The sequence below is a fragment of the Amphiura filiformis genome, chromosome 19 (assembly GCF_039555335.1).
Source record: "Amphiura filiformis chromosome 19, Afil_fr2py, whole genome shotgun sequence".
NCBI lineage: Eukaryota > Metazoa > Echinodermata > Ophiuroidea > Amphilepidida > Amphiuridae > Amphiura > Amphiura filiformis.
Window position 1 is genome coordinate 52,503,175 of NC_092646.1, and position 26,772 is coordinate 52,529,946.

Below are 26,772 nucleotides of genomic sequence, written 5' to 3' on the forward strand. Positions count from 1 at the left end.
AAATGGAGGTGCACTTGCACTTGGAGATTTCACTTTTGTGAAATTGATGTCTTGTTCACCATTGCATGTAAAATATTAACAACAGTTTTTTGTACTGACTGTGTGTGTACATACATGAAGCCACACATTAAAAAGCAAGCTGCAATTTGTTCCATTCAATTTCAATTCAAAAAGTACAATAATACAGAGAGAAAAGTTGCTAGGGAATTACTATTAGACAAAATAATCTCATCTCCAGTGGCAGAGTTCAATAACCTCTATGGCTCTTTTCAACAATCAAAGCTCAAAATTTGACCTCATGTTGTGGAGCATGAGTTTTTGTACACAACACACTCAAAAGGTTGACTGCAGATGACAAATTTCAAATTTTGTTAAAAAAATAAACAAATTCTAGAAAATTTTCATGACCATATTTGGGATCAGCATGAAAATGCATTAAAATGAGTACAAACAAGCCTAGTATTGGTTCAATGGCTCTTAAAATAGCTCTTGATATTTTGAGAAAATGCCTTAAAACTTAGGACTTTTTATGTCGAAGCCTATGGCTAGCACGCAGAGAATTAAAGAACTGGTATGAGCATGTTTGAGACCCAAGTGTTAATTCATGCTGATTGTGGCTTTGTGATTCATCATATTAGCTAGTACTGGATTCAATGACAATTAATCGCTTTGTTGAACGCCTGACTTTGTGACATTGTCTGTTGAACCTGGTGGTACTGGGTAAGTTGTGAATATTATTATTCAATTGGATGTAATTCAATGTCATCTATTAGTACGTTATGATCAATTCATGTTGTGGTTTTGGATGAAAAGTTTTAATTGTTTTTTATGGCACATGTGATGATTTTGTTTTTGTTGGGTTCTTTCTTTTTCTTTTGTCATATTTGCAAGCTGGTGTGGTATGGATTCGTATCAAATTTGTTACTGTTAGAGATTCAATTTGGTTCATTTTTCCTATTTTGAATAGGCCAACAGTCAGGGTTGGAAATAAGCAGGATCCAGTTACCCCTGCTGAACCTGCAAACAGGGACTGCCTTGAGGGACTGCGAGAGCAATCACTCTCTACTGCTTTCCTTAAATCTGATATAGGAGAGGGATTTTAGCTCTCCTTAGTTGGCCATTCTCTCCTTACATGCTATTGTAAGTGCTCTAAACAGGTCTCCTTGAAGGCTCTAGAAGAGCTATTTAATGCTCTCCTGCAAATTCAAAAGACAGTCCCTGAAGCACTGCCAAACTGCAATCACTCTCTACTGCTCTCCTTAAATCTTATAGGAGAGTGATTTCAGCTCTCCTTAGTTGACCATACTCTCCTTATATTCTGTTGTAAATGCTATAAACAGCAGCTGTCAGCTCTCCTTGAAGGCTCCAGAAGAGCTATTTATTGCTCTCCTGCAAATTCCAAAAGACAGTCCCTGTGCAAATGCCCCGTGTTCCAATGAAAATCTTCATGACCAGGGGCAACTTTTTTTATTGAGAATGCCCCAGATTATTGGTATGACAATGAGATCTGTCCAGTGTCCAGTGCGGATAAAAAAAAGTTATGTTGAAACGGCTCCCAAACGATTTAAACGCTAAAATGTCAACAGCTTTAGCAGATGGTCAGTGCATTGTAATTCCTTCCAATTCCATCAATTAGGAAAGGACTAATTAGTCATTCTAATTAGTAACAAATAGTGGGCCTTGGCATTTATTATGGTTGGCTGGTTTAGTATCACCAGCAGTAAGACTGGTATATCAAAGTAATTTCAATTGCTAACAAAACTGATATTCATACTGGCTAGTTGTATGACATTGACCTCAATTAAGGTCAATTATTTAAACACCATTAATTGAACAGAAGCATTCTGTCTGCTGGTATTGTGAAGCAAATTCCTCACATATGAGTGTGGTGTGCAAGACATGCTTGGTAGCCAGTAAGCATCTGAGAGCTGAATCACACCACAGACCCTAGAAAAACTAGCCTCTGATCATACTCATCATGAATTTCTATATGCCTACATGTCAATAACAGAGTCTGTGGTCAAACCACAACTTTTCCCCTTCACCAGTTCACACACATTACTCAGTTGATAAACTGATCTTTGACCTGGTCTGGGGACATTGCACTTCAGTTGCCTGTCTGTTGAAATATAGAATTTTCTTTTCTTGCCTGGGGCATGAATGATTTTTTTTAAAGGAAAGCATGAACATGATCATTGGAATTAAATTATACTATCAATATTAAATCATAATGCAAATTGTTTTTATGTAATTTTATGTAATGCATACTAATCACTAATTAGCTCATTTGACCTGTTAATTTGAACAAGATAATGTAATTAATTTATTAATTAATTGGGCATCATTTTATATTTTTAACACTGTTTTTGTTTGTTTTTGGAGGGGGCAATTATTCAAATGATAAAATGTAAGTCAAAATTGGGAATTCATTCATACTCAAAATTCAATAAAAATACAGTGCATCTGAAAGCAAAATAATCATAATCTATTAGTGAGAAAGTTAAAATGATAATTTTATTTTGGACATTTGAACAGAATTTACTAGCGGTGCATTGAAAAGGAGACGCTTGCTGGTTAGACAGTAATTGTCACTTGAAAACTTAAAGGGGCGCTTTAATACTATTCCTATGACTATGGATATATGCCCATGCTATGACATTGACCTAGCCTAAGGATATTGTGTCACTTTCACATTATCTGTCATAGGTTGCTTTGCTATAATTAAATGGTACACATGTATGGCACACCCACCCTCCACAGTTAGACCATCACCTGGTCAAATTGCTGTGGCTTGCTGGCTGCAGTCTGAAATAAAACCATGGGATATGTCCATGCTATGACATTGACCTAGCCTGAGGACATTGTGTCACTTTCACATTATCTGTCATAGTTTGCTTTGCTAATGGTCTAGGTACACATGTATGTATGGCACACCCTCCACATTTAGACAACCTGGTCAAATTATTGTGGCTTGCTGGCTGCAGTCTGTTTATAATAAAACCATGGGATATGCCCATGCTATGACATTGACCTAGCCTAAGGATACTGCCTCGCTTTCACATTATCTGTCATAGTTTGCTTTACCAATGGTCTAGTCTAGGTACACAATGTATGGCACACCCTCCACATATTAATATAGACCATCACCTGGTCAAATTGGTGTGGCTTGCTGGCTGCAGTCTGTTATGCCCATGCTATGACATTGACCTAGCCTAAGGACATTGTGTCACTTTCACATTATCTGTCATAGTTTGCTTTGCTAATGGTCTAGGTACACATGTATGGCACACCCTCCACATTTAGACCATCACCTGGTCAAATTGTTGTGGCTTGCTGGCTGCAGTCTAGAACCTTTCCATTTTGCCCATATACCCATGCATTCATTAACATTGACCCTGGCCTATGGACATGTGCCAGCCACTCCAGCCTGATGCAGCTTGTGGAGGCCACAGCCCATTTCTATTCACTGGTAAATGCACTTTGGACTGGCCAGAAATGCTGCACTAACCGATACTATTAATACACAAGTAAATATACAGGCCAGGGTGATCACAACCTCAGAACTGAATTAGTAGATTTTGTTATGAGAAATGAGATTAAAGTGTAGGCCTATATAGTTTACAATGTAGATGGAAAAAAGAAGAAAATGGGCAATATGAGTGAGTGAGACTCACTGAGCAGTCCGGTCCGACTGCCTGATCAGGAAGTACTGCCGAATCAGGCAGTATGTTGCCGAGTTAGGCAACACAGCCTTTGGTAACCCTTCCGAATTTGACAGACTAAGGACTAAATCAGTTCGGGGGCACTGCTAATTCAAAGACGTCTCTGATATCAAATACTCTTGAAGCGTTATGTCACCTTACAGTATCACATACTCCCTAGTTTCAAAACCCAGTCGCAAATGATATATGTAATTTTGATGAACGTGCCAGCGCAGTGGGAATAATTTTGTGTATAGGCCTTATCAGGGTTGTAGCTAGAGCCCAAGTTGAGCATGTTGAGTGCCTGCTAATTTTACTATCCAATTCATGAATTGGATAGTAAAATTGGGATTTTTTTTACCTCAAAACATTTGATTTTAGCCATTGCAATCCAGGTGTGTTCTGGGACCATTTGTCAGAATTTGCACAGATAGATATAATTTTTGCACAGGTAGATATTTGCTAAACATAGGAAAGCTTATTGTAATACACTCAGCTTCGTTCCGATGTGCTGCATCGCGTGCCAAATTGTCAACAAAGCTCGACGTATGTGATATCACAGACCCCGGTATGTGAAATCACTGACCCGTCTTTGAAATCAGAAACGTCCGGTTATTACGAGTGCCCCCGAACTGAAATTGTTCATGGTGATATTATAAAAGATCGGGGGAAATTTTACTTTGACACACATGAGCTACATGTAAGTTGACAATTTTTCACTGGGCGAAAAAAAATTCCACCGGGAGAAAAATAATTTAAATAACAAAACAATTTCTAACGGTTTTTTAAAAATTTGATTTAAATGCAAATTAACTTTATTTTAACTAAAATTTATGAAAAATTACTACTAATTGTACATTCATTCATAATTTTATATATTTTACCTACTTCTTTACTCTAAACCAAGAAATAACGGTATATTAAAAGATGCTCTATTTGAAATAGAGCATTGCATTGTGGGATACCATACTGCCTGACTCGGCAACATACTGCCTGATTCGGCAGTACTTCCTGATCAGGCAGTCGAACCGGACTGCTGAGAGAGAGAGAAAGGATGAAGGCAAGGCAGGGGGAAGGGAAAAGGAGATGTGTCTAAAGTCAAATCATGGAGGATGAGGATGCTGTGGGGATGTAGAGAGGATGCAGCCAAGAAGTGACATGCTTATTGCTGTTAGAGCATGTACTGTATTGTAATAAACGCTCCCCCTCTAATAAATGCCCCCCTCTGTGAAAAATTGACAAAAATGCAAACATTTCCATGCCATATCGTGTAGGTAAGCTTAAAATTTGCATCAGTCATGTCAGTCACGATCGCAAAATTGAATGGACAAAACCTATTATGACTCAACTCCCATGCATTTCATTGCCTAATTATGGTAGAATTTCACTAATTTCATGCACTTACAGGTGTAATTTTGTTGTATTTCCCACAAAAATATCATTTTCCTTGGGCGCCGCCATCATGTATAGTCGTAAATCCCTCCTTTTTATAGGAGCACCATCGGGAAATTGAACACGATTTTTAAGCTGACAATTCACTTCCAATAAACGCCCCCCTTTTGGAAAAATGCAACGCCCCCAGGGCGTTTATTACAAACAATACGGTATATGGCGGTAAGGATCATGCGGAGATGCAAAATTGATGCAGCGAGGGTGCATAGATGATGCAAATTGGCTGAAATGTGTCTAGACAGTTGCTTGACATTATTGATCTAAAAGCAACAATTTGGCATTGTCAAAAAAAACATGTCTAGGGTAGCTCCTTATTGATCAGATTGTTTATATTTACAAACACATGTTTCCAAAGTGATATGTCCTCTTCCCATCTTTGTTAAATTCAGATCTTTAGTTCTCATTTTCTGCCAGTGCGTGTGATGCAAAATTGCACCTGGGTTTGGCATCTCTTGTTGTTACCATAGTAACAATGTTTGTTATTGTAAAATGATACACATCATGATTTCGATGTTCGTTGATCGCCATAGTACATAGAACTCCTCCCACATACTTCCATACTTTAACAATGGACACATGACATGGTTTTGTTATACCATACATTTGAGGGTGCATACATGTGTAAGCAGATGATGCGACTTTATAAGAAAATAAAACATTAATTAAATGATTGAACAATTTTACTTCTAAAGCCAAGATGTTTTGACATGTTTAGTGAAATTTATTCCCAGACCTGTCCTCGTATAATTCAGGGAGAAAGTTGCCTTCAATTGTGGTTGTTAACTTTATGGTGTTGTTGACCAGACTTGAAAGTCCAAAAAGCTTTCCACATAGTCGAGATTGAGCTGGTATTTTGTCTTTATAATATTTTGGTTATTCCTTCATGTAATTTTACACGAAATTAGGGTTAGGGTTAGGATTAGGGTTATGATTATGATTAGGGTTAGGATTAGGGTTAGAGATATTAGATTACACGAAATGATTACATGAAGGATCGACCAATATGTTGCAGTAAACCTTAGACGAGCGCGTACTACCTTGATGTTGCAAAGTTGGCGCTAACAATGCGTACGGCGCAAAGTTCATTCATAAATTTCCACTCGGCAATAGCAGATCGCCTCAGCAGCCAATCAGAGACAAGTGTGTTTCAACGCAGTAAATACGCGATGTACGCTTCTCGTCAAAGCAGGTGTATTGCAAAATATTATAGCAGCCTGACTTTCAAGAGCTCACTGACTTGTAAAGGGTGAGAAAAGGGTATTCTCCTTTAAAAGGGAATCCTGAAGTCAATTCTGAAAAACTTTTTCAATTTATGCAAATTTTAAAAGGTATATAATCTTAAAATTTATGCAGCGCTTGCCGGGCTAAGTTCATTTCAAAAAGTATATTTAACTTTCACTTGAATGTTTTCTCCTTGGGAATTTCCCAAGCTCAACAGACTGTTTTTGACATCATTGAAACAGTAAAATTTTACAATGAATAGCACTAGCCTAGAGCACATCAGTGTGCTACAATAGCATTCAGTGCCCCAGACTATTGTATAGCAATCCAGTCATTGTGTGTATTGACATAGCCTATGCCCCCACCTGCTGCGACTGTACACACAGAGCATACAAAAGGAGAAAGCAATTAATTAATGAGTTATTAAACTTAATGCCGTTAATGATATAAAATTGGATCGATTGAGCCCATATTTATTGGTCGAGCTATGAGTTTTAAAATATTGGACGAGGCGTAGTCGAGTCCAATATTTTAAAACTCATAGCGAGACCAATAAATATTAGCGTAAAAGCATCAATTTTATCATTATATGTGTTGGATCCAATATTTTCACACACTTGGATTCATCAAAACATAATAATGGGCTATATTGGATTATAGTCTTACTAACTTTGAACTAGTTTTGTTTTGAGTACATGTTGGACCTACGCTAGTTGTGTATTGTTAGGCCTTCGACTGCAGATGCAGTGATATGAGACAATCAGTATTACAAAAGGTCCTGTATGTTAATTGGGTTGTTGTTTGGGTACATCTATGGCCTACTGATGCATTGTTAGGCAGAGGGTTGCTGATGCAGTAATAATCAACAAAAGGATAGAGATCCGGTTCTAATTAACTTTAAACTTCATGCATTTGTTGTGTTTTTATGTCGCCAAGATAACATAATTTTTTTAATCAACCACAAATGATTGCAGCACTTGGCTTTAAAGGTCAAGTGACTCTCCAAATCTGAAAACTGCAAAATAAAAAAAAAGTAAAAAAAAAAAAATTTTATTTAGATTTTTCACAAAGATTTGTTTGGAGCCAAAATATGTGATTTGTGTTGCAAATGATTCAATTGCGTATTTGTAGCAGCTGGGTCCAAATTTCTTTAAAAATTTGTATATCAAATTCTCAGCAGCACACCCCTACTCGAACCAAACTTTAGTACACCCCCCCCCATGAAAGGCCATTATGCCGAGTGATAAAACTTTGGAGTCACAAGGAATTATTGAAGAGAAAGTTTACAAAACTTCCTAATAGGAGTATTTTGTGATCTTAACATCCTCTTTTTGTGACATTTTTAAGTAGAAATCCACGAAAAAAGTTTATTTCAAACCCAAAATTTTTCAATTGATTCTGATTTTGCTTAAAATTGCAAGCTATGCAAATTTGACGATATTTTTGCTTAACAAATTAATCTGCAAGAAATATTTTGTACAGTACATAAACATTATAATGTAGCCATAGGTTTCCAGTGCTCGTATAAAAAATCTCAACATTTTTGGGGAAAAGTGGGGGAAGAGGCTGTGGATCATGAAATGCCCCTTTAATGAAAATGTTTGCAACATGAATTGAATACAAACACATTAGTATTGATCATGTTGTCATAAGTCATGTTATATCTAGAGTGTGAAGAAGGCAACAGATGTATTGCCTCCTACCAAGACATGGATGAGTGGTAAAGCTAATGAGCAATGCTGGTGAGACTGTTTTATGAGACTAGTGAAAGGTAAAGCCTTGTCTTATGACTCATCCTCATAGGCCAATCTTAGCGGGTTGCTATAAGATGTATAACCTGCATATTTGGGCTACTTTGAAAATGAACCTAAAACAAAAAGTTGCCAAAAATGGTTACAGCCTGCGATGTTGGAGGTTCTCGATGTTGAAGGTTTGCTATTTTGAAGGCTTGCGATGTTGAAGGTTCGTTATGTTGAAGGCTTGCGATGTTGAAGGTTCGCTATGTTGAAGGCTTGTGATGTTGAAGGTTCGCTATGTTGAAGGTTTGCTATGTTGAAGGTTCGCTATGTTGAAGGTTTGCTATTTTGAAGGCTTGCGATGTTGAAGGTTTGCTATGTGATATTGAAGGTTCGGTGTGTTGAAGGTTTGCTATGTTGAAGTCTTGTGTTGTTGGAAGGTTCCGTATTGTGTGCTATCTCGGAAATTATATATGACATACTTACGGTTTTTCTCCCAGTTGGGAGGATTATTCACCTCAATGCATAAACCATCCAGATATTCTTTGTAATCCTTTCTCAGGAAATTGGGCTACATGACTGCCATCTGCCGCCGCCTTGAAGTAGTTCTCTCTGTGTATTTGGGCTGAAAATGTATGGCAATACAGGTCATAGTGACAACAAACAAGTCATCTATCTGTCAAAGAAGATTTTCATAGTAATAATAAAACATTACCTCATTATAGGCTGCAGGCCGGTGCTGAACTGCAATGCAAATATACTAATAGACAAAGGTAAAAATAGCAGGGATTGAACCTGGTCATAAAAGTAGAGCCAGTTGAGTTGGATTTCAGGGTTGTAGCTACGCCGGGCGTAATTTTTTTTAAATAAATGATTTTTCCTGTAGCTCCTGGTCAATTGGGAGCTATTTCGTAGTAATCAATAGGTAAAGAGAGCACCTGCTTATTTCTACCCTTGACTATCAAAGAGGAAGCCCCACCAGAGCAGTTCTTCTGGGGTGAACCAAACCTGCCTGGTTATCAAATTAATCAGTGATAAGGTGATCTCTGAATTTGGCAGGTGCTAATTGATGCAATAACATTAAAAACATCAGTTAGCTCAAATTTAGAGATAACCTTCCAAGGCACTAATTTGATAACCAGGCAGGTTTGGTTCACTCCAGAAGAACTGCTCTGGTGGGGTTTTCTCGTTAAGTGTCCAGGTCAGGTTTCCATGAGAACACTATCAATTGTTTTATTGAATCTTTTTCAAAGCAGTAAAAATGGGGATAGCCATGTTACTCTGAAGATCTTAGTCATGAAGCTTCATATGAAAGGGTTAAAGCATCTAGTATCCTGGTTAAAGCAGGGATATAAGACTGGTTACAGTTAGGGTTCAGGCATCTAGATTCTATGGTTCAGGTCATTTTGGGCTAGGGTTAGGGTTAGCATTGTTAGGACTAGGGTTAGGGGCTGTAAGGCCATAGATAGGATTAGAGTCAGAGTTTATATGTTTAGGGTTCAAACTTCAAGTTAGGTTTATGATTTATAAATACAGGGGTGTGATTTTTCAGGATTTTTCTTGATTTCAGGATTTTTGTGGCCAAAATGTATACAATTTTATTGATTTTCATCCTGTTCTGGGGTATTTTAGCCTAATTTCACGCTGTTTTTCAGGATTTTCTACTAGTTTCAGGATATTTCACAAACTGTGAATCATACTCCTGTTTATAAGTTAGGGTTAAGGTTAGGGTTATTAAGGATAAGGATTATGATTTATAACTAAGTTATTGAGTTTTCGGACTAATGACCCTTCCGACTATTGACCTGTAAGCATAAAAAACAACCAAGCTGTACAATCAGGTATGCCACGCACGAACTGTACTTTATCCATGTATGAGGTACTGTGCTTTATTTACATATTGCATAAATGCTCTGTAAAAAATAAAATACGATATTATTATTCAACAAAGTACAATGTACCATATTTTTCTACCCAAGTGCACACAATACAATTCCACGTTTCAGGTTTGATTCTATTCAAGTAAACTCAGCAAGTGGTTTTAATTACCTGTTTAGTGGATTCTCTGATGACTAAATTCAATTAATTAATAGCATCACTGATATTTTTAGAAATTACACAGTTTACTTAATGGCTTCCATATTTTGATGTTATTGTACTTGCAGATCTATGCATAAAGGCAATTAATGTTAACAAATTACTCTCACACTTTTAACCAGGGACTGTCTTTTGGAATTTGCAGGAGAGTATTAAATAGCTCTTCTGGAGCTTTCAAGGAGAGCTGTTTAGAGCATTTACAATAGAATGTAAGGAGAGAATGGTCAATTAAGGAGGGCTAAAAATGAAAAATCACTCTCCTATATCAGATTTAAGGGGAGCAGTAGAGCAATTGTTTTTGCTCTGCTCAAAATGAAGTCCCTGTTTAATCTGTCTGATTTGACCATTATCATAGACCCGTTTACACACAGAAGTCTACTTCAATTGCAACATCAAATTCAGTTGGGAGCACATCCCCCTGCTTTATAACGGATTTGACAAAAGTAGCAGTTGCTATTTTGGACACCAATAACTGATACTTTTTGTTGAGCAAGTCAGAGCAACAATATCAAAAAAATTTTAAAGGGTGAAACTAGAATAAAAAAGGTGCACCAAATGACTTCAATTAGACGTACATTATTAAACAATTCCAACAGCTGGGGGGGGGGGGGCACAACTCTCAGACACCCCTCCCCTATCTAGTTGCCTTGGTCAGTTAGTTGAGGGGGCAACTTCAGACACTCCCTGTATGCCCTTGCCCTCTCCTCCCTTTGGTTGGTCTAGATCTGCCCCTGCCGAGCACCCACACTTACAGCGTTATGTAGCCCCTGCGATGTCAATGTACTTTGAGGTAGAAACAAAATAGGGGTCAGCTCATTGGCACTAACAGCTGGTTAAATTTATGGAAGAGTAAATATAAACAAAAACAAACAAACAATGAACAATTAAACAAACAATCAAAAAAATCATCTTATTTTTTGTGTAGCCCAGGTGTTGGTCTTGCAAATGAAATTGATAATCAAAAATTGAAGGATCCCTTCTAAGTGATCACAGAAGCTTCCAGAAGTGTTTCTTGTATATCTGCAAGGCTATAGGGAGCATCTCAACTTCATACATATCTTTTTTTTTCAAAAGTTATAACTGATTTATAAAAATAAAAATAAAATTGACGCAGCTTCCAAAAATAAGGCAGGAAAGGAAGAGAAACATGTTTTATTTTACTCAGCCTAATATAAAACTGAGCAATTTTAATAAATGTTTTGGTCACTAAAGTCCAATAACATTGCACTTTTCTGGGGTTAATGGAATCAACCTTTTTTTAGCCAATTTGTTTGGTTTTTTTGATGGAATTATTAAAGTGATTTTGCCAATGGCCTAAGTCAACTTTACAAAGTGGATAGTACTTATCACAGTATTGTTGTTTTATGCAATCATATTTTTGATTTCAAATAATTAGCATATAAATTGTGAGATTGGCATCTGTTACAGTGGGGACTCTCAGAGATGATATCTTACACTTCCCATCATGCATTTCTCTCATTTCAATTTTCTGTACTGATTTGCTATCTAGTGCAACATGGGTCGATATTGACAAAAGGTACATCAATGAACAGAGCACATCCATATCTTGCAAATTGTGTTTATTTCTTGACTATCGACCCATGTTTAGCCTATTCTCAAAATATAAACAAAGGGAACCTGTACAAAGTAATGGGAGAGTCATTTGATAAAACAAGGTGATATCTATCATTTTGCAAAGGATTCTGGGAAGGGTAAGATATACTTTGGGTAACGCTGGTCATCAGGAGTGGCATAACAGCTTTGGTGTTGGAATTGGTCAACATCAACACATTTGTGCAAAACGATAAATGATATTCTTGCTTTTGATATTTTAAAATTATAATGGTCATGACGATGATGGCGATAATGTTGATTAAGATGATGATGAAGATGAAGTGATAAAACAGTAACTATGATACATAACTGTAAGTATCAACTTCAAATATGTTTTCCATTTTGTTGGGTATCGTGTCTCAAATTTCTAGTGATTCAAAAACAAACTAATTGAATAGCACATGTGTGAATGTACTTTAGGTGTGACTTGAGCAACAATCTCATCCCCCATTCTTCTTCATCAAAACTGATATTTTGGTATCGGAAGAAAGCTTTTATTTTGTTCCGTCAAACAAAGTTCGGAAACGCTTTAAAATACGTTCCAATGTCGGGGTGTGTTTGTGTCTGCGCAGAAAATGTTTGCAATGTTAAAATAATTGCAATGTTAACCCATAGTTTCTTGGACAGTGACCATTAACATGTGTGATGTTAACAGTTCAAAGGTCATTTAGGGTCTTTTCAGGTCATTTTTAAAATAAAATGTTATTCAAATAAAATGTTAATTTTTATTTATTTATTTATTTTTTCTGTTGCAAACCATAAAAGCCTGAGAACCGCAACCACCCTTTAATATCTGATATGGTTCATTTAGATGGTGTCAACAAAAACATGGTGAATTGTGGTAACCGAAATCGGAATTATGCTACCCGATAGACATTGTTAAAAATATGTTTATTCTTCTCATATCAAAACCACTGGAACAAATACAGCTCAAAATTTTGAAAATTTCCGGTTTTATTGGTAGGCTTCAATGTAAGATAGAAAACAGAACAAGAAAAAATCAGACCACGCCCCTCTTTAAAGTTGGTGTTTTTTTTGTTTTTTAGTCTGTCTCAATAAATTGAGTCCTTGCATACAAATCAACTGGATCATGTCTATAAATAAATGTAATAAAAGGAACACATTACCTAGAACTCTAAACAAGAGTTACCTGTTGTATGATTCATACACAAAGGGCGGCATTAATTTGAATGGAATCGCATCAATTTGTGTGTTTTTCCAAGTGTCACATCTAAGCGGCCAGACAGATTTCCTTCCCATTTGAGTTTCACATAATGGCACTTGTATCGGATCAAGTCGTGCATTCAATTTGTAAAATCCTGTTAAAATAGCTCCTTATCAAAAGGTTATAGTGATATAGTGCCCTATCTGGTATAGCTGCCAGATGACAGATGTGGACACTATAGAATGCATGTATTTGCAGATGTCTATAGGGCAGCTATGGCATCAGGGCCTTCTTTACATAAAATAGCTCCTTATTATAAGGTTAATGCAATGGTGCCCTAATAGCTGCCAGATGACAGATGTGTACAATATAGAATGCAGGAATTGGCAGGTGTCTATAGGGCAGCTATTGTTGGTAGGGCCTTTTTGCACAAAAAGCTCCTTATTTTTGTTGCATTATTATTTTGTTTTCTAGAACCTTAAAAACAAGTCAGTTACAATTAAAATTGTTGTGCCCAGGCATAAAGATATTATTAAACTTGCATTATCGTTTATATCAAAAAAACAACTTGTGGTTGATAAATACTATTAGCGTGTAATGCAATAATTAGTTGAATAATGGATGACAGGAGATTTGACGAGGTTTTGAAAGGGACTGTCATAATGAGATCAAAGGAACCGCCTGGACCGTATAGCAGTGGTCAGATTGGTTCTGATAGGGATGCATTGGTGTGATGGGTAGTAGGGTTGGTAGGTTTGGTCAGGGACCAGTTTGACTGAGTGCAGTTTTTCAGCCAGTATTCTGGTTGTAGTTTGCTTATGATTCTGATCAGTCACATTTTGGAGAAGAATGAAGAATATGTCCGAAATGACCAGAGCAGGCCTTACGAAATCTGTGGCAGTGCAGGCAAATCCATTTGGATTCTCTCAAGAGAATTTTGCTAGAATCCTTGATTCGCCTCCCGCTCCCGCTGAACAACGATTGAAAAAAAGCCCTCTATCGGTCTGATTTAGTTATCTAAGATGGACGGTTTGGTGAACGAAAGATCAGCATGCAACCCATGGCTGTTCTGTGCATGTAAAATGTTGCCGGTGCATGCAAAATTGTGTGTAATGCAGCCCATATTCAAGGAAAAACTGCAGTGGTGCATGTAACTTTTATTTTCACTAAATCAACCACTGACTAGGATGCAAACAGTGGGAACAACACGTAAGTGAATTTCACAGCTGTCATGCCACGGATACGCGCTGTTCAATATATATTTTAAAGATTTTTGCGAGGGGCCAAGCTGTCTATCTCCCCCTTCCCCACTCCCTTGCTTAGGTAACATGCACACAGAAACATAACCATATTTCTGATTCAAAATTTTAAATAATAACCATGTAAATTTTACACAATCAATCAATACCATTCAACACACCCTTCCATGGGAGTGATTTCAATAGGGTGGAGTTGCCATGCATGTAGGTCAAAATGGACTATTCCAGTTGTAATTCGTACACCCCCTGTGAAAGACATGATCATAATCTCCCCCACAGGGAGTGTGAATTTTGAATGGAGTAACCTGAATAGGTATCTCTATTTAAAGTCTACACCCCCTATGTTGGAGATTAAGGTCATGTCTTCCAAAGGGGGAGGGTGGATTACACATGGAATAGCCGAGGGAATAGCCAAGTGCATGCCGCTTTGTACAAAGCTTTATCAAATTGGAGTCTAGGTTTTGCAATAGACAATTTTCTAGTTATTAATTTCATTTCATTTCCCTCAGACAAGAGTTGTGGCAAGTTGTAGATTGGAAGTAGGTCAACTCCGGAAGATGAATATATGATTTGATGGGATCAGGCATGTTATTATGTCTGTCAATTAAGAAATTTAACAAAGCACAAGTTGCAAAGCAAGACAAAAGCAACCAAACTCTTAACCACCTAGTGTTTTGACTCAAGTGGAGGGAGCTTACTGTATTTCCTCGTATAGTCGCCCTCCCTCAAATAAATGCCGGCCCCCACCACTTTTTCAACCAAGATGTTTAAAAAATGCCGATATTTCCATACTATCTTGTGCAGTAAGTTTATCAAGTTGCTCACATGGTCGATAATAGCAGCAATAATTGGCGAAAATCTGCATCGGAAACCAGGATGTGAACCAAAAGTCAGTGTTTCTAGTTCATAGTTCGTCATTTTAGCGTGACTTTTAAGCTTACCTAATGATTTTAACGGGAATTGACATGCTAAAAATGACTTCTAATAAACGCCCCCGGTTGGAAAATGCAACGCCCTGGGGGCGTTTATTCGAGGAAATATGGTATGTACTATCTACCCATGCTACTGAAGGGGATTTGGCAGGGTTGGGGCATGGTTGAGAGTCTATGCTGGGCCTAGATTTCATCTTGGTTTGCAAGAATCAAAATCCATCATAGTCAGATCCCGTAAAATGATACACATACCGTATTGTTTGTAATAAACGCCGGGGGCGTTGCATTTTTTTTTTTTTGTGGCGTTTATTGGAAGTGAATTGTCAGTGAAAAAAGCTTAAAAATCGGGTTCAATTTCCTGATGGTGCTCCTATTAAAAGGAGGGATTCACGACTATACATGATGGCGGCGCCCACGGAAAATGATATTTTCGTGGGAAATACAACAAAATTACTCCTGTAAGTGCATGGAATTAGTGAAATTCTACCATAATTAGGCAATGAAATGGATGGGAGGTGAGTCATAATATGTTTTGTCCATTCAACATATCGATCGTGACTGACATGACTGATGCAAGTTTTAAGCTTTTTACCTACATGATATGGCATGGAAATGTTTGCATTTTTGTCAATTTTTCACAGAAAAATTGGAGGGGGGCGTTTATTAGAGGGGAGCGTTTATTACAAACAATACGCTATATTTCAATTCCTTTCAGGAATCTTGTTTACTTTGGTACTGTTTCTAGATGTTTATTTGGTACTGGTGTTTCTAGATCTTTATTTGTTAGTGTTCAATTAAGACTTTTCCTGTAAAAAGAATCTTTTCCATTGAGACTGAATCAATTTTCATCATTCATAGTTGTCCTCAAAATCAGGTCAGGTCAAAATGTGGGAGTAATATGTCATTTCTTCCTGCTTAAGGCAAATAACAAAATGGACTAGTTGTGCATAATTGGGTGATGAACTGTAATAAAGAGTGTCTCAAAATAAATTGGCCAGAAAAAAAGAAATGTGCGATTTCTAAAAGCTATATTTTTCTATGCCTAAGAAGCACATTCTTTTGTGGTTCACAATATTCTGAAAGACAATAACAGTGACAACAAGTTTGCAAATATATCCACTGCACTAGTGTGTTTTTTTACAGACTATGTCGTCGCTAAATTGCATACATTGTTTCATACATGGAAACAGTACGTGTACGTGTATACATTACTTCAATGTTACTTATAACATTCTTGCATTCCTTAAACGCTGACATGTATGTTGTATTACTGCGCTACTGACATGTAGTTCAATATATTTAATTAATTGCAGTGTTTCGCTGCAGACACAGACAAATAAGAAACTGTATTACATCTTAATACCGTGCTAATAGGATTGCCATGACTAGTAATTAGTTGATTTGCAATCTAGACTACCGGTATGAGTTACTGGTCTAGTGTTGCATGCGGTGGTCACCCTTGTAGGCTCAAGAGGCTGCTTCGCAACCATGTGCGCTCCGCAAGTTATTTGAGGACATCTTTTCTATGGCAGAGTCTGTTTACAAATGTTTTGGCAACTCTAAAAAACCTTTTAATTAGCATGCAGTCTATAATTAGGCCCCCCCCCCAAAAAAAAAGGGTTGTCTCAAAGCTCACAAGTGGTTTGAAAACAAATGCGAAATGTGATTTTTTTTTTCTTTTTATTCCCAACTTGGTATTTTTATGGTATTTTGAGGTGAAAATTTTGATTTCGGCCAATTTTTCCGGAAAAAATTAAAAAAACTAAAAAAGATTTTCGCATTTCTTTTTTTTTGTTCAAATTGCGCAATTGCGCGTGCAAGCTTAGAGACAAACCTTTTTTTTTTGGCCTTATATAAAAATAATCACTTGCTTTGTTTGAATTTTCAAGTGAAAATCACTTTTCCTTTACCTGCATGCAGCAAAAAATATAGTTCTAAAAATCTGTGTCAGTCAGGCCATCGAAAAATTGCTTTTTAGTCATCCTTAAACATTTTGTAGCATTAAACTGTTTTTTATCAAGACATTTGCAGGATCCACTGACTGATATCATTATTGTGATAGGATTAGGATGTGGAGGTGTAAGGGGATAGGATTCCTGTACACACTGTTATTTGGATAGGATATAGAGGTACAAGGGGAGTTGATAAGGGACGCACCATTAGATATCATCGGGGGCGAGGCGAGGGAAAAAAAAAGTTTTGCCTAAATGATGAGTAAAAAAAAAAGTTTTGCCTCACTGATGAGTAAAAAAAAAAAAGATTTGCCTCACTGATGAGCAAAAAAAAAAAATTTCCCTAACCAGCTCTGTACAAAGGTATACATTAAAATTGAAAAAGACAACCGCCCGTCAAGGGCGGCGAAAAAAAATTTTGCCTCCAAGGGCAGCGAAAAAAAAAAATTTCTGCCTGACCCAAACTCCCTAGCCCCCCCGATAATATCTAATGGTGCGTCCCTAAGGGTTGGTGTCCCTCTGGACATGTGAAGGGAAGGAAATGATACACATTCTTATCTCATCCTTATTACAAGCGACAGTATTGTCAATGTGTCAATGACATGATCTGTAAAATAATAAGGCAATCACAACTTAACTTGGGATTTGTGATTGTTTACAGGACTTTATGTTTTTGTCATTTCTTTCTGATTTCTGGTTAAGGTCTTTGCTGTTGGTGTGAGAGGTCTCGGATTCAATTCCCTGCAGGACGCCCAAAAATTATCATTTCTCCCCACATGGCTCATCTGGTAAAGGCAGGGCAGATGAACCATGATTAAAGACCTCATTATGGTTAGTTCCAATCAGGGTAATACACTTAACTTGCCTATCCTGTAAAAATGAACCGACCAGCTGTCTACAGCGACCCCCTTCAGCAGGTCACTTGTGACTGGCCGAAGTTTTGTCAGCGTTATCTCCTATATTTCAGCTGTATGGTAATACCTAGCTATGCTTGACATTTAAAAAAGATATTAAAACCGATACTTACATGTGTAAATTTTGGAGGAGATCATTTGCCTTTCTTCACAGTCATGCAACTTGAACCTTTTTATAACGTAAGCCTTTAAATAGGTTTCTGTGGCATGCCTATAATGATAGTGGTCATCATTTATATTTGGGATTTCAGAAAATTGCACTGAAAGACTAAATTTCTTGGGCTACATGCTATGCACAGACTGAATGAGCGAATACTATTGGGCCGGCTGTATATAATATAGGCCTAGTGTATGATGATCCATGATGATATGATATTGGTTGTCCTTTACAATAACCCTTCCAATACACCAGACCTGATTTGTCAATAAGTGATCCATGGGTAATTAAGTCATGGCAGATAATTAGTTTTCAAGGTTTGGCATTGTATAAAATACGTTCAGCATCCATATAAATATGAACATTTGAATAAGTTTACTGTACATTATTTAAACCCTGGAACCTCTGATGCAGTTCCTCCTGTAAAGCAGTAGGGTCAAAATTTCATTAAAAATATAAAGAGATACAATGGCACAATTTCTTGGGGCTTCATATGATGGGGTCATGGGGTCAAAACTCCTAAAGACCAGTCTGCTCTAAATTATTAATCATGATGTCTCTGACTTTATGACCTTTTGACCTTAGAGCATCACCTACATTTATCACATTGTATTGTGGGTTAAATGCAAGAACCTCAATTCCTTGATCCTTGTCACTTTGAATATTATATGTTACTTTGATCTATAGAACAATAAACAGTAACAAATGCCAAGATTGTAATAGGCTGAGGTCAGTTGATGTGTCAGTGACACATTTCTCAGAATTAAATGTATTTTTGTGAACATTTTAAAGGCGACTTTCAAAGATCCAATGCAAGTACAAGAGCAAACTACATTAAATGTAAACTCTTGTGTATGATGTTAAGAAGGAACGTCAATTGTTAATTGGCAAAGCTCTAATTAGGCTTCATAAATCGTATTGAATCATTAACGCCTGCAGTGAAAACTTAATTGAGCAAAATTTCAGCGCAGTGAAAAATGAATCGTGCAAAATTACCACTAATAATTTAAAACAACAATGAGTCAGATGTGAGTTGTTTAGATCATGTCAGATCTCAGGTTGTCATTAAAGACCGCAGAAAAACATATTTTGCTTGAGTCTATGTTGAGACAGCTCTTATGCAGGCAACTTGTTGGGACTGGGAATCACTGTTTGTAGTCAACATGGGTATGTTTGCATAAATGTTCTCTTTATTATTGTTTGTTTGCTTGTTTGTTTGTTTAAATGGTCACTCTGTGTGGGGACACACTTGGGTCCTGATGGGACCAGGCTCAAACAAAATGCTCAAGCCAGGCTAAATTGAAGTAAATTCATAAACTTTAATCTACTTCTGAGTTACATGTTATTCATACATGGTTTGTTATCACCCCAAGTTAGGTATTAATGTTGATACTTTTAAAGTTTTATGCAGTTGCGCCACAAGCGTACCGACACGCTGCCCTTGTATGCATGTGTATGCTCTGCAAAATCAGGTTAGGGTACACAATTCCGTACTAGGACCAACTACCATGTACCTACAATGTACATCACTACTAAACTTGAAGTGAATGAAAGTATAGTCGCATTTGCTGCTTGCATACTTGGCCTATTGAAGTATTTAAAATGTGCAGGATCATGATCCTAAGGGGTTCAAAGAAAACAGGGAAATGCTGCGATTCACCCTAGTGTTTTCTGTGAGTAACATTCAATGGACTGGTGATTTTTTGGAAGAAATGTGTAAAAAGCGCAAATAAAAATATCAATTCTTTGAGCCTTTAATTCCTGACGAGTAATATTTTCTGTTGGTAACTGTTTGGACAAGATACAAGTTTTGATAGATTATATTTTTATTAGTATTTCTTTTAAATTTCTTGTGTCATACAGACAAAATCTTATTAGTTTTTGTAGCATGTCAAAATTGAAACGTCGGCATCGAGGCATCTGATCATATCTTAAGACCTGTCAGTAAGTGAAGCTTTCGTGTGGTATTGGTTACCATGGCAACTTGAGCAATATTTCCATTTGATTTAAAACCTTCGTTAATTTGGTTGTAACACTACAATTGGAAAGCGTGAAAGCTATGTCCGTATTTATGCTTGGCTACACTTTCACTTTAATACCACTACTACCAGCAATTATACAGGGTCACGCTTATTCGTCTATTATTCTCATTTACCAGTTTGTAAAACAAAAGCCATATGTTGTGCATAATGCTCAGAGTGCTGACCATATAGGATTCAACATAAAAATCTGCATTATGAGATTTCTTTCTCAAAATGTCAAGCACGATCTTATGAATGACTGAACCAATACTGGGCTTGTTTGTACTCATTTTAATGCATTTTTCATGCTGATTCCAAATATGGTCATGAAAATGTACAAATCTGAACTTTTTGAATTTTTAAAGAAAATTTGGAACTTGTCGTCTGCAATCGACACCCATGTGGAGAGGGTTAAATGAATAGAAAGTGACTTGGACCACCTCTTTCCAGTCAATTCCCTTCTCCACTATTTGTTGTAAGTATTGTGTTCTGGTTCTTCAGATGTTTAATTGATCACAAAAATCTGCCGACTTGGTGTAAAGCATTAACCTAATTAATATTTTTTATCTTATTTGTGTCTTACAGCCGTAGATAATCAACCAAACGAGAACGGAGGCTACGGAGCCGAAGATGGTACATCTGTTGATGGCGGTGCTCTCGTAGATACTTCAAACGGACCGTCAACAAAGCAACAAACAAATGTGGATCTATTATTAGGAGGCGGCGATGACGGCTTCAACTCTTCTCCACAAATAGAAGTCAATTTAGACAATAACAGTGAACAACCTCTTGTAGACTTTTTATCAGGACCTGTATCACAACCTCAAGAGGAGGGCCTGGGTTCGCATCCTACTGCATTAGAACAGAATCAAGAACCATTGTTGGATTTAGGGGCTGGTGGCGATGCACAGGATCCGTTTGCTTCACAGGATCCATTTGCTTCACAGCCTGCCGGTGATCCCTCGATAGAGGTTCAAGACCCATTTTCAACTCAATTTGATAGTAGCAGTAATACAGCACAGCAAGAGCATGGGGACTCTAGTGCGGATCTTTTGATAGACACTTCAGCAGATGGTGAGATAAATAATCAGCAACAGCAGCTCATTACAGCAGACCCTGCTCATCAATCACAACCCGGTGCACTGCTTGAAGACCCCGGTTCAAATCCCGAATCACAGCCTGGTGCGCTTGAAGACACTGGTTCAAACCCAGCTCCTGCAGCTGGAGTTGAGGTGAAGGTTAATATTGATACACCTGAAATAAATGCTTCATCAGCTACAGCAGCAGCTACAGCAGACTTGCCATTATCAGCAGTAGCAGCTAATAGCCAAGATACTAAGGGTAAAGGTGAGATAGAGCACTAACAAATAGCTAATTATGCATGGCTAGATGTTCCATAGGGGCGATGTGATCAAGCAATGTGAGTTGTGGGGTAGGGGTATTTAGTCCGAACCACTGTCAGTTCGAACCACTGTCAGTTCGAACCACCGTCAGTTCGAACCACAGTCAGTCCAAATTAATTTTTAGGGTTAAGGTTCCTAACCTAATCCTAATCATAACCCTAACCTAGAACTAGCCCCATTCCACAAACGGCGACGCTTCTCGAATAGCGAGCACCGAGCGTAGCGGATCATCATCATAGGTATAAGAGTACAGCACAGAGCCTGTGCTATCCTAGCCTTAAACCTAAATCTAAACCCTAAACCTAACCCTAATCCTACAAATTTGAACTGACAGTGGTTCGAACTGACGATATTTCGGAATGACGGGGAGACCCTGTTGGGTAAGATTTGATATTTTTTCAAGAGAAATCAGTATCAGAGGACTCAGCTTTTTGAACCTCTTTCAATACCCAGCAAGTTTCATCTTTATCTCTATCATCTGATGATGACACTTTAAGCTTTTGAAACTCTAGGTGTCATACTGAGACGAATATAAGTTATATTCGTCTCAGGTGCAATCTTCGTCTGAAGATGACACCTGCTGATGAGCTTTGTAAGCAAGTGTCATCTTCATCTATATCAGCTGAAGATGACATTTGCTGAGCTTTCAAAACTGTACTGTTGGATGTGTCATCTTCATATCAACTGAAGGTGATAACTTGTTTGAGTATCAAAAGCTTAGCCCTCCGATATCACCTCTTCTAGGGAAAAATCAAAGCTTATTCATGTTTGTCGACCTCAAATACAAAGTAGTATCAAATCTTAAGCAAGTTGTTTGACACATAATTGCAGCCAAAAGATTACATGTAAGAGATATGAAAGTTTTGCATGCAAACCGAAAATATTCTCAAGAACAATAATGTTCATTTTTCAAAGGTGTTTATTGATACTTGGAAACCCGGTTTAGGTATGTTAGGTTAGCGTGGCGATTTAACTGTTTTGTTATTGTTAGCTGCTCGATTAGAGATTCATGTTACTTGATCACATCGTAAGGTTATGGGCAATAATTTTGGGGTGAATGCTAGGGTGGCGGTCAAGCAGTTGGTAAGCCAAACATTTTCTGCATGTTGGAAGGAGGGGGGTCAAAGATTTTTTGCATTTTATATTGCGATGCACACAGTTGCACACACAAAATTGTTAGTGCATCAGAGTTGTATTATGCAATGGCTGCATCCTGCTAGCTCTTTCATAGATAAACATACATGTAATGCTGTCAAATGCTTATCTAGTGAATTGGTTGTTCTTGAAATAATCTGACAGGATTCAGGAAATAGAATTGCTCCATGAACCATATCAAGAACCACAAAACTTATTCAAGAAAGTCAAAACACCAGCATTTGAACAAACAAACAAAGAAAAGCTATTTTGCACTATACATATATATGAAGATATGGGTTAGCGGTATTTGTACATTTTAATAAAGGTTTAGATCAGTATGCATCCAGGTGAAATTGCAATTTATTAGCTCACTCACATAAAACCATTTCATTGCAATCCTAGCCCTAATGCAACCACCTGCTTATCCCATAGTTTGAATGTTCTATTAGATTTTTTTTAGAATAGTAAATATTATCCATAATATATTTGCATGCACTTAAACACTAATGTACATGTATACTAAATTGTGCAAGTTGTAGGAACTTAACAATCATAGTACCATAGAAGCAGTATTGGGACTTCACATATAAAGTTGCATGGGGTAGACCCAGTCACGGACCAAGACCCACAAGGCCTGGGTGGTAACTGCATGTTGGAAGGAGGGGGATTTTTTGCATATTATTGTTCTAGATTAGAAAATTTTGGAATCTAGGGTCCAAAATTAACAGGGCACATGCAGGGGCAATGCTTAGATCTAGCTCCCATTGGCATTAACAGGCAATGTAGGTGAATTTCTAGATTCCATTACAAAAGTCTATTATTTCTGGTAAGTGAATTTGAGCTGAAAATAGCAGACGATATCATAACAAATCACAATGCAGTCAACATGCATAGTGCTTGCTGTAACTACATGTAGGCTCATGTAAGCTGTAGTTCAGTGTGTGTAAGAGTCGTTGATATACGGTGTGTAAGAGATGGTGATCTGTCTCAGTTGTGTGTTTGGCGCCCTCATCCAGACTGCTACGTGAGCATGCTATTTTTGGCCCACCTAAGGGGTCGTTTTAAAAGCTCATTATTGGAAGTTGCTGTGTCCATAAAATATGTAACAGAAGATGGTGTGGATTTATATTCATGTGACATGCATGGACAATTAGCTACAGTCTGGTAGGACCAGGGCCTGGTAGGACATAATGTATGTGTAGCTATGTTTACGTCTGTTGCACATAAATGTTGTGTGCAGAGCACCGTATGGTAGCTACTCAAGTATACTAAATAGAAACAGAAAATAGGATTTGCAACATGTTCATCTATCAGGGCACAGTTCTTTAACCCCAATACATTTGCACATTCATTGAATGATTTATGAAAAGTTGGGTACAAAAACTGATACTCTGAAACTTGAGGTCAAATTTTACACTATGATTGTTTAATTGAGGTTATTAAACTATGCCATTGGGGCGAGGCTATTGTAGTCCATAGTGCGTGGATTGTCATACATTGTATACAGTTTTTTTCCTTGTTTGTATTGACATCAAAATAAGCCAATTTGAAATGTCGCAATTCAATAAAGTTGACATCTGCTTGACAAGTTTATTGATTTTGATGTTCAACAGCTTTATACAGAACAAGATAAAATAACATTATCACACACCACTTGTTTGATTATATAGTGACATAACATCGACACAGAAAACATTAAATGTTATCACAATAAGTATGGCTTCTCTTGAATGCATCATAACGGTATGCATTACATTATGACGATTGAAAATTGAACCTAGTGTATGAAAATGCACATCAATGTGTGCAATATACAAGAATATATTCAGAGCTTTTAAAATTTGTTAAATTGGTTCAAGAAACAGAAGTTACAGAACCCAACACTGGTGTGGTTGTTGGCTTTAAATTACTACCTTACTATTCGCATAAAATCAACTCTTTTCAAGGCTCTAGTTATATACATGCGCATATTTGGGGGGCTTTGGGGTGCCAGCCCCCCCTTGTAAAAAGCAGGGGCGGCCAAAAGCGATGGGGTGACAAAAGAATAAGTAAAAAAAGGCGGAAAACAAATTTTGATAAAATTGTATTATACATCCAAATGTGTTGCTTTTTTAGGGCGCTAGCGCTTATAATCCCTTTTAGGATTTGTCCATGCAATTTAGCGATCATGACGTGCCAGCTTTAAGTTTACTTACTGTGCTTTATCATGCTACATAGCATGGAAATGTCTGCATTTTGACTTTTTTTGTTTGAAAAATGGGGGCGATTAGATGGGCGTTAATCGTTATTAAAGAATAAACTTGTCTTTATTCGCTGTAGAAGTGATGATGTAACAAAATTAACTACCATAGCAATACTAGTAGTATGTTCAATCTATGACATACACAGGTGATGAGTGCAACCTGCTTGAAGTGCAGGGCAATATATTCAAAAATTGTTTTATCTACAGGTATGGTAGTAAATCCTGTTACATCATCACTTTTATCATGGCGAATTTGAATTGAAATGCAGATAATTATCGGTGGTTGGCGAAAAAAAAAAACTCAACAGGGCAATTACCGTAAGTCAGTAGGATTCCTGGATTGGTATGTAGTTGGGATAAAAATGATTTGGAGGACATTTGTGGGCTAAAAAAAAATCAGACTAAAACGGGAACATAACCAGCAATTAGAGAAAATATCTTACACTTCCCACAATGCATTTCTTCCCTGTACTGATTTGCTAATTGAGTGCAACATGGGTCGATAGTGACAAAAAATACCTCAATTGCAAGATTTGGATGAGCTCTGTTAATTGAGGTATTTTTTGTCACTATCGATCCTTGTTCAACCAAAGATTGCACCGAATAGCAAATACAGGGAAAGAAATGCGTTATGGGAAGTGTAAGAATCTTAGGTACCGGGTATCTTCTTTTTAGTAATCTGAATTCAAAGAGATGTCAGCATTTGTATTTAGAATAATAGCACCAATAAAATCAAAATCTATATGGCGAAATTTAAAGATGGTAATATTATTATTATAAATGCTAAATCAGTGTGTTATTTTGCCTTGAGAAAACATGTGAAGAGCAGGAAGGTAATTTATATTATACCCAATTCAGAGAAACTTCACGCCTGAGGAACGTGACATAATTTGTGGATGCCAGGCTGTGCCATTACCCCTGTACACATGTGTGGAATGTCCTATAGCCTAGACAGAGCTAGACATGTACACAAGTAATATACACAGAGAAATGTACAATATGCACAGCCATATGACTTCCTGACTATAGGTTCGGTGAGTTCTGTATTCACCCTGCTGCTGCTGACTGTTCATGTCGGATGGCCGCATCGCAATACCATTAAACAAATCTTATAACCAGACATGGAGATTTAAAACTTGGATTTATACTCTGGAAAACCATCGTTTAATAGTTGTATGATAAATTTCTGAAATGATGAAGGTTTGAAAGTCACACCCGGCTAGCTAGGCTTGGCTGTCATCTGATGACGGATCGAAGAAGGAAGTTTATACAGCGTGTGCGTGTGTTAACCAACTCTGCTACATCATACATGTAGACAGGAATAAAATAAGGTTGATTATTATAAAAGCATTACATGTGCCTATACCACATTGTATGTGTATGTCGACATTAGTGTTCTATGTTTTACATAGAGGTGCTAGTATAGGTGTAGGTGTGATCATTGGAAATCCTGTTACAAACCGAGCTGCAAACTAGAGGAGTTATTGGATTTATACGGGGATTTTACTTTGGAAATAAATTTGTAGTGCGATTTGACGGTAACAATCTGGATATATGGTGCTTTATCATAAGGTATGTAAACAAGTATTAAAGGTGTGAACATGGGTGGGAACTTTTTCACTTTTGCTATCTTATATTTGGAGATATCAGGGGAGGAGCGGGGCCAGCATGCTGGTCCATGACTCTTGAAAATGGCTTTTTGGGATTTTGGTTTTCAGAAACCAAAATTTAATTAATTTTGATAGTCCTTGAGATCCAATGCTCAATGT

At 37.3% G+C, this 26,772-nt stretch overlaps 1 protein-coding gene across 5 annotated transcripts in view; it reads left to right on the forward strand.

The window, feature by feature from the left end:
- The window catches only part of LOC140141464 (uncharacterized), a 106,312-nt gene that overhangs the window by 52,316 nt on the left and 27,224 nt on the right, over nucleotides 1-26,772 (forward strand). For 3 of the 5 annotated variants that reach the window (XM_072163330.1, XM_072163333.1, XM_072163332.1), the window contains exon 2: nucleotides 20,807-21,568. In XM_072163330.1, the coding sequence (XP_072019431.1) occupies nucleotides 20,807-21,568 (762 nt within the window). The remainder of the gene's footprint in view (nucleotides 1-20,806; nucleotides 21,569-26,772) is intronic. The other 2 variants (XM_072163331.1, XM_072163335.1) reach the window with 2 other exon arrangements.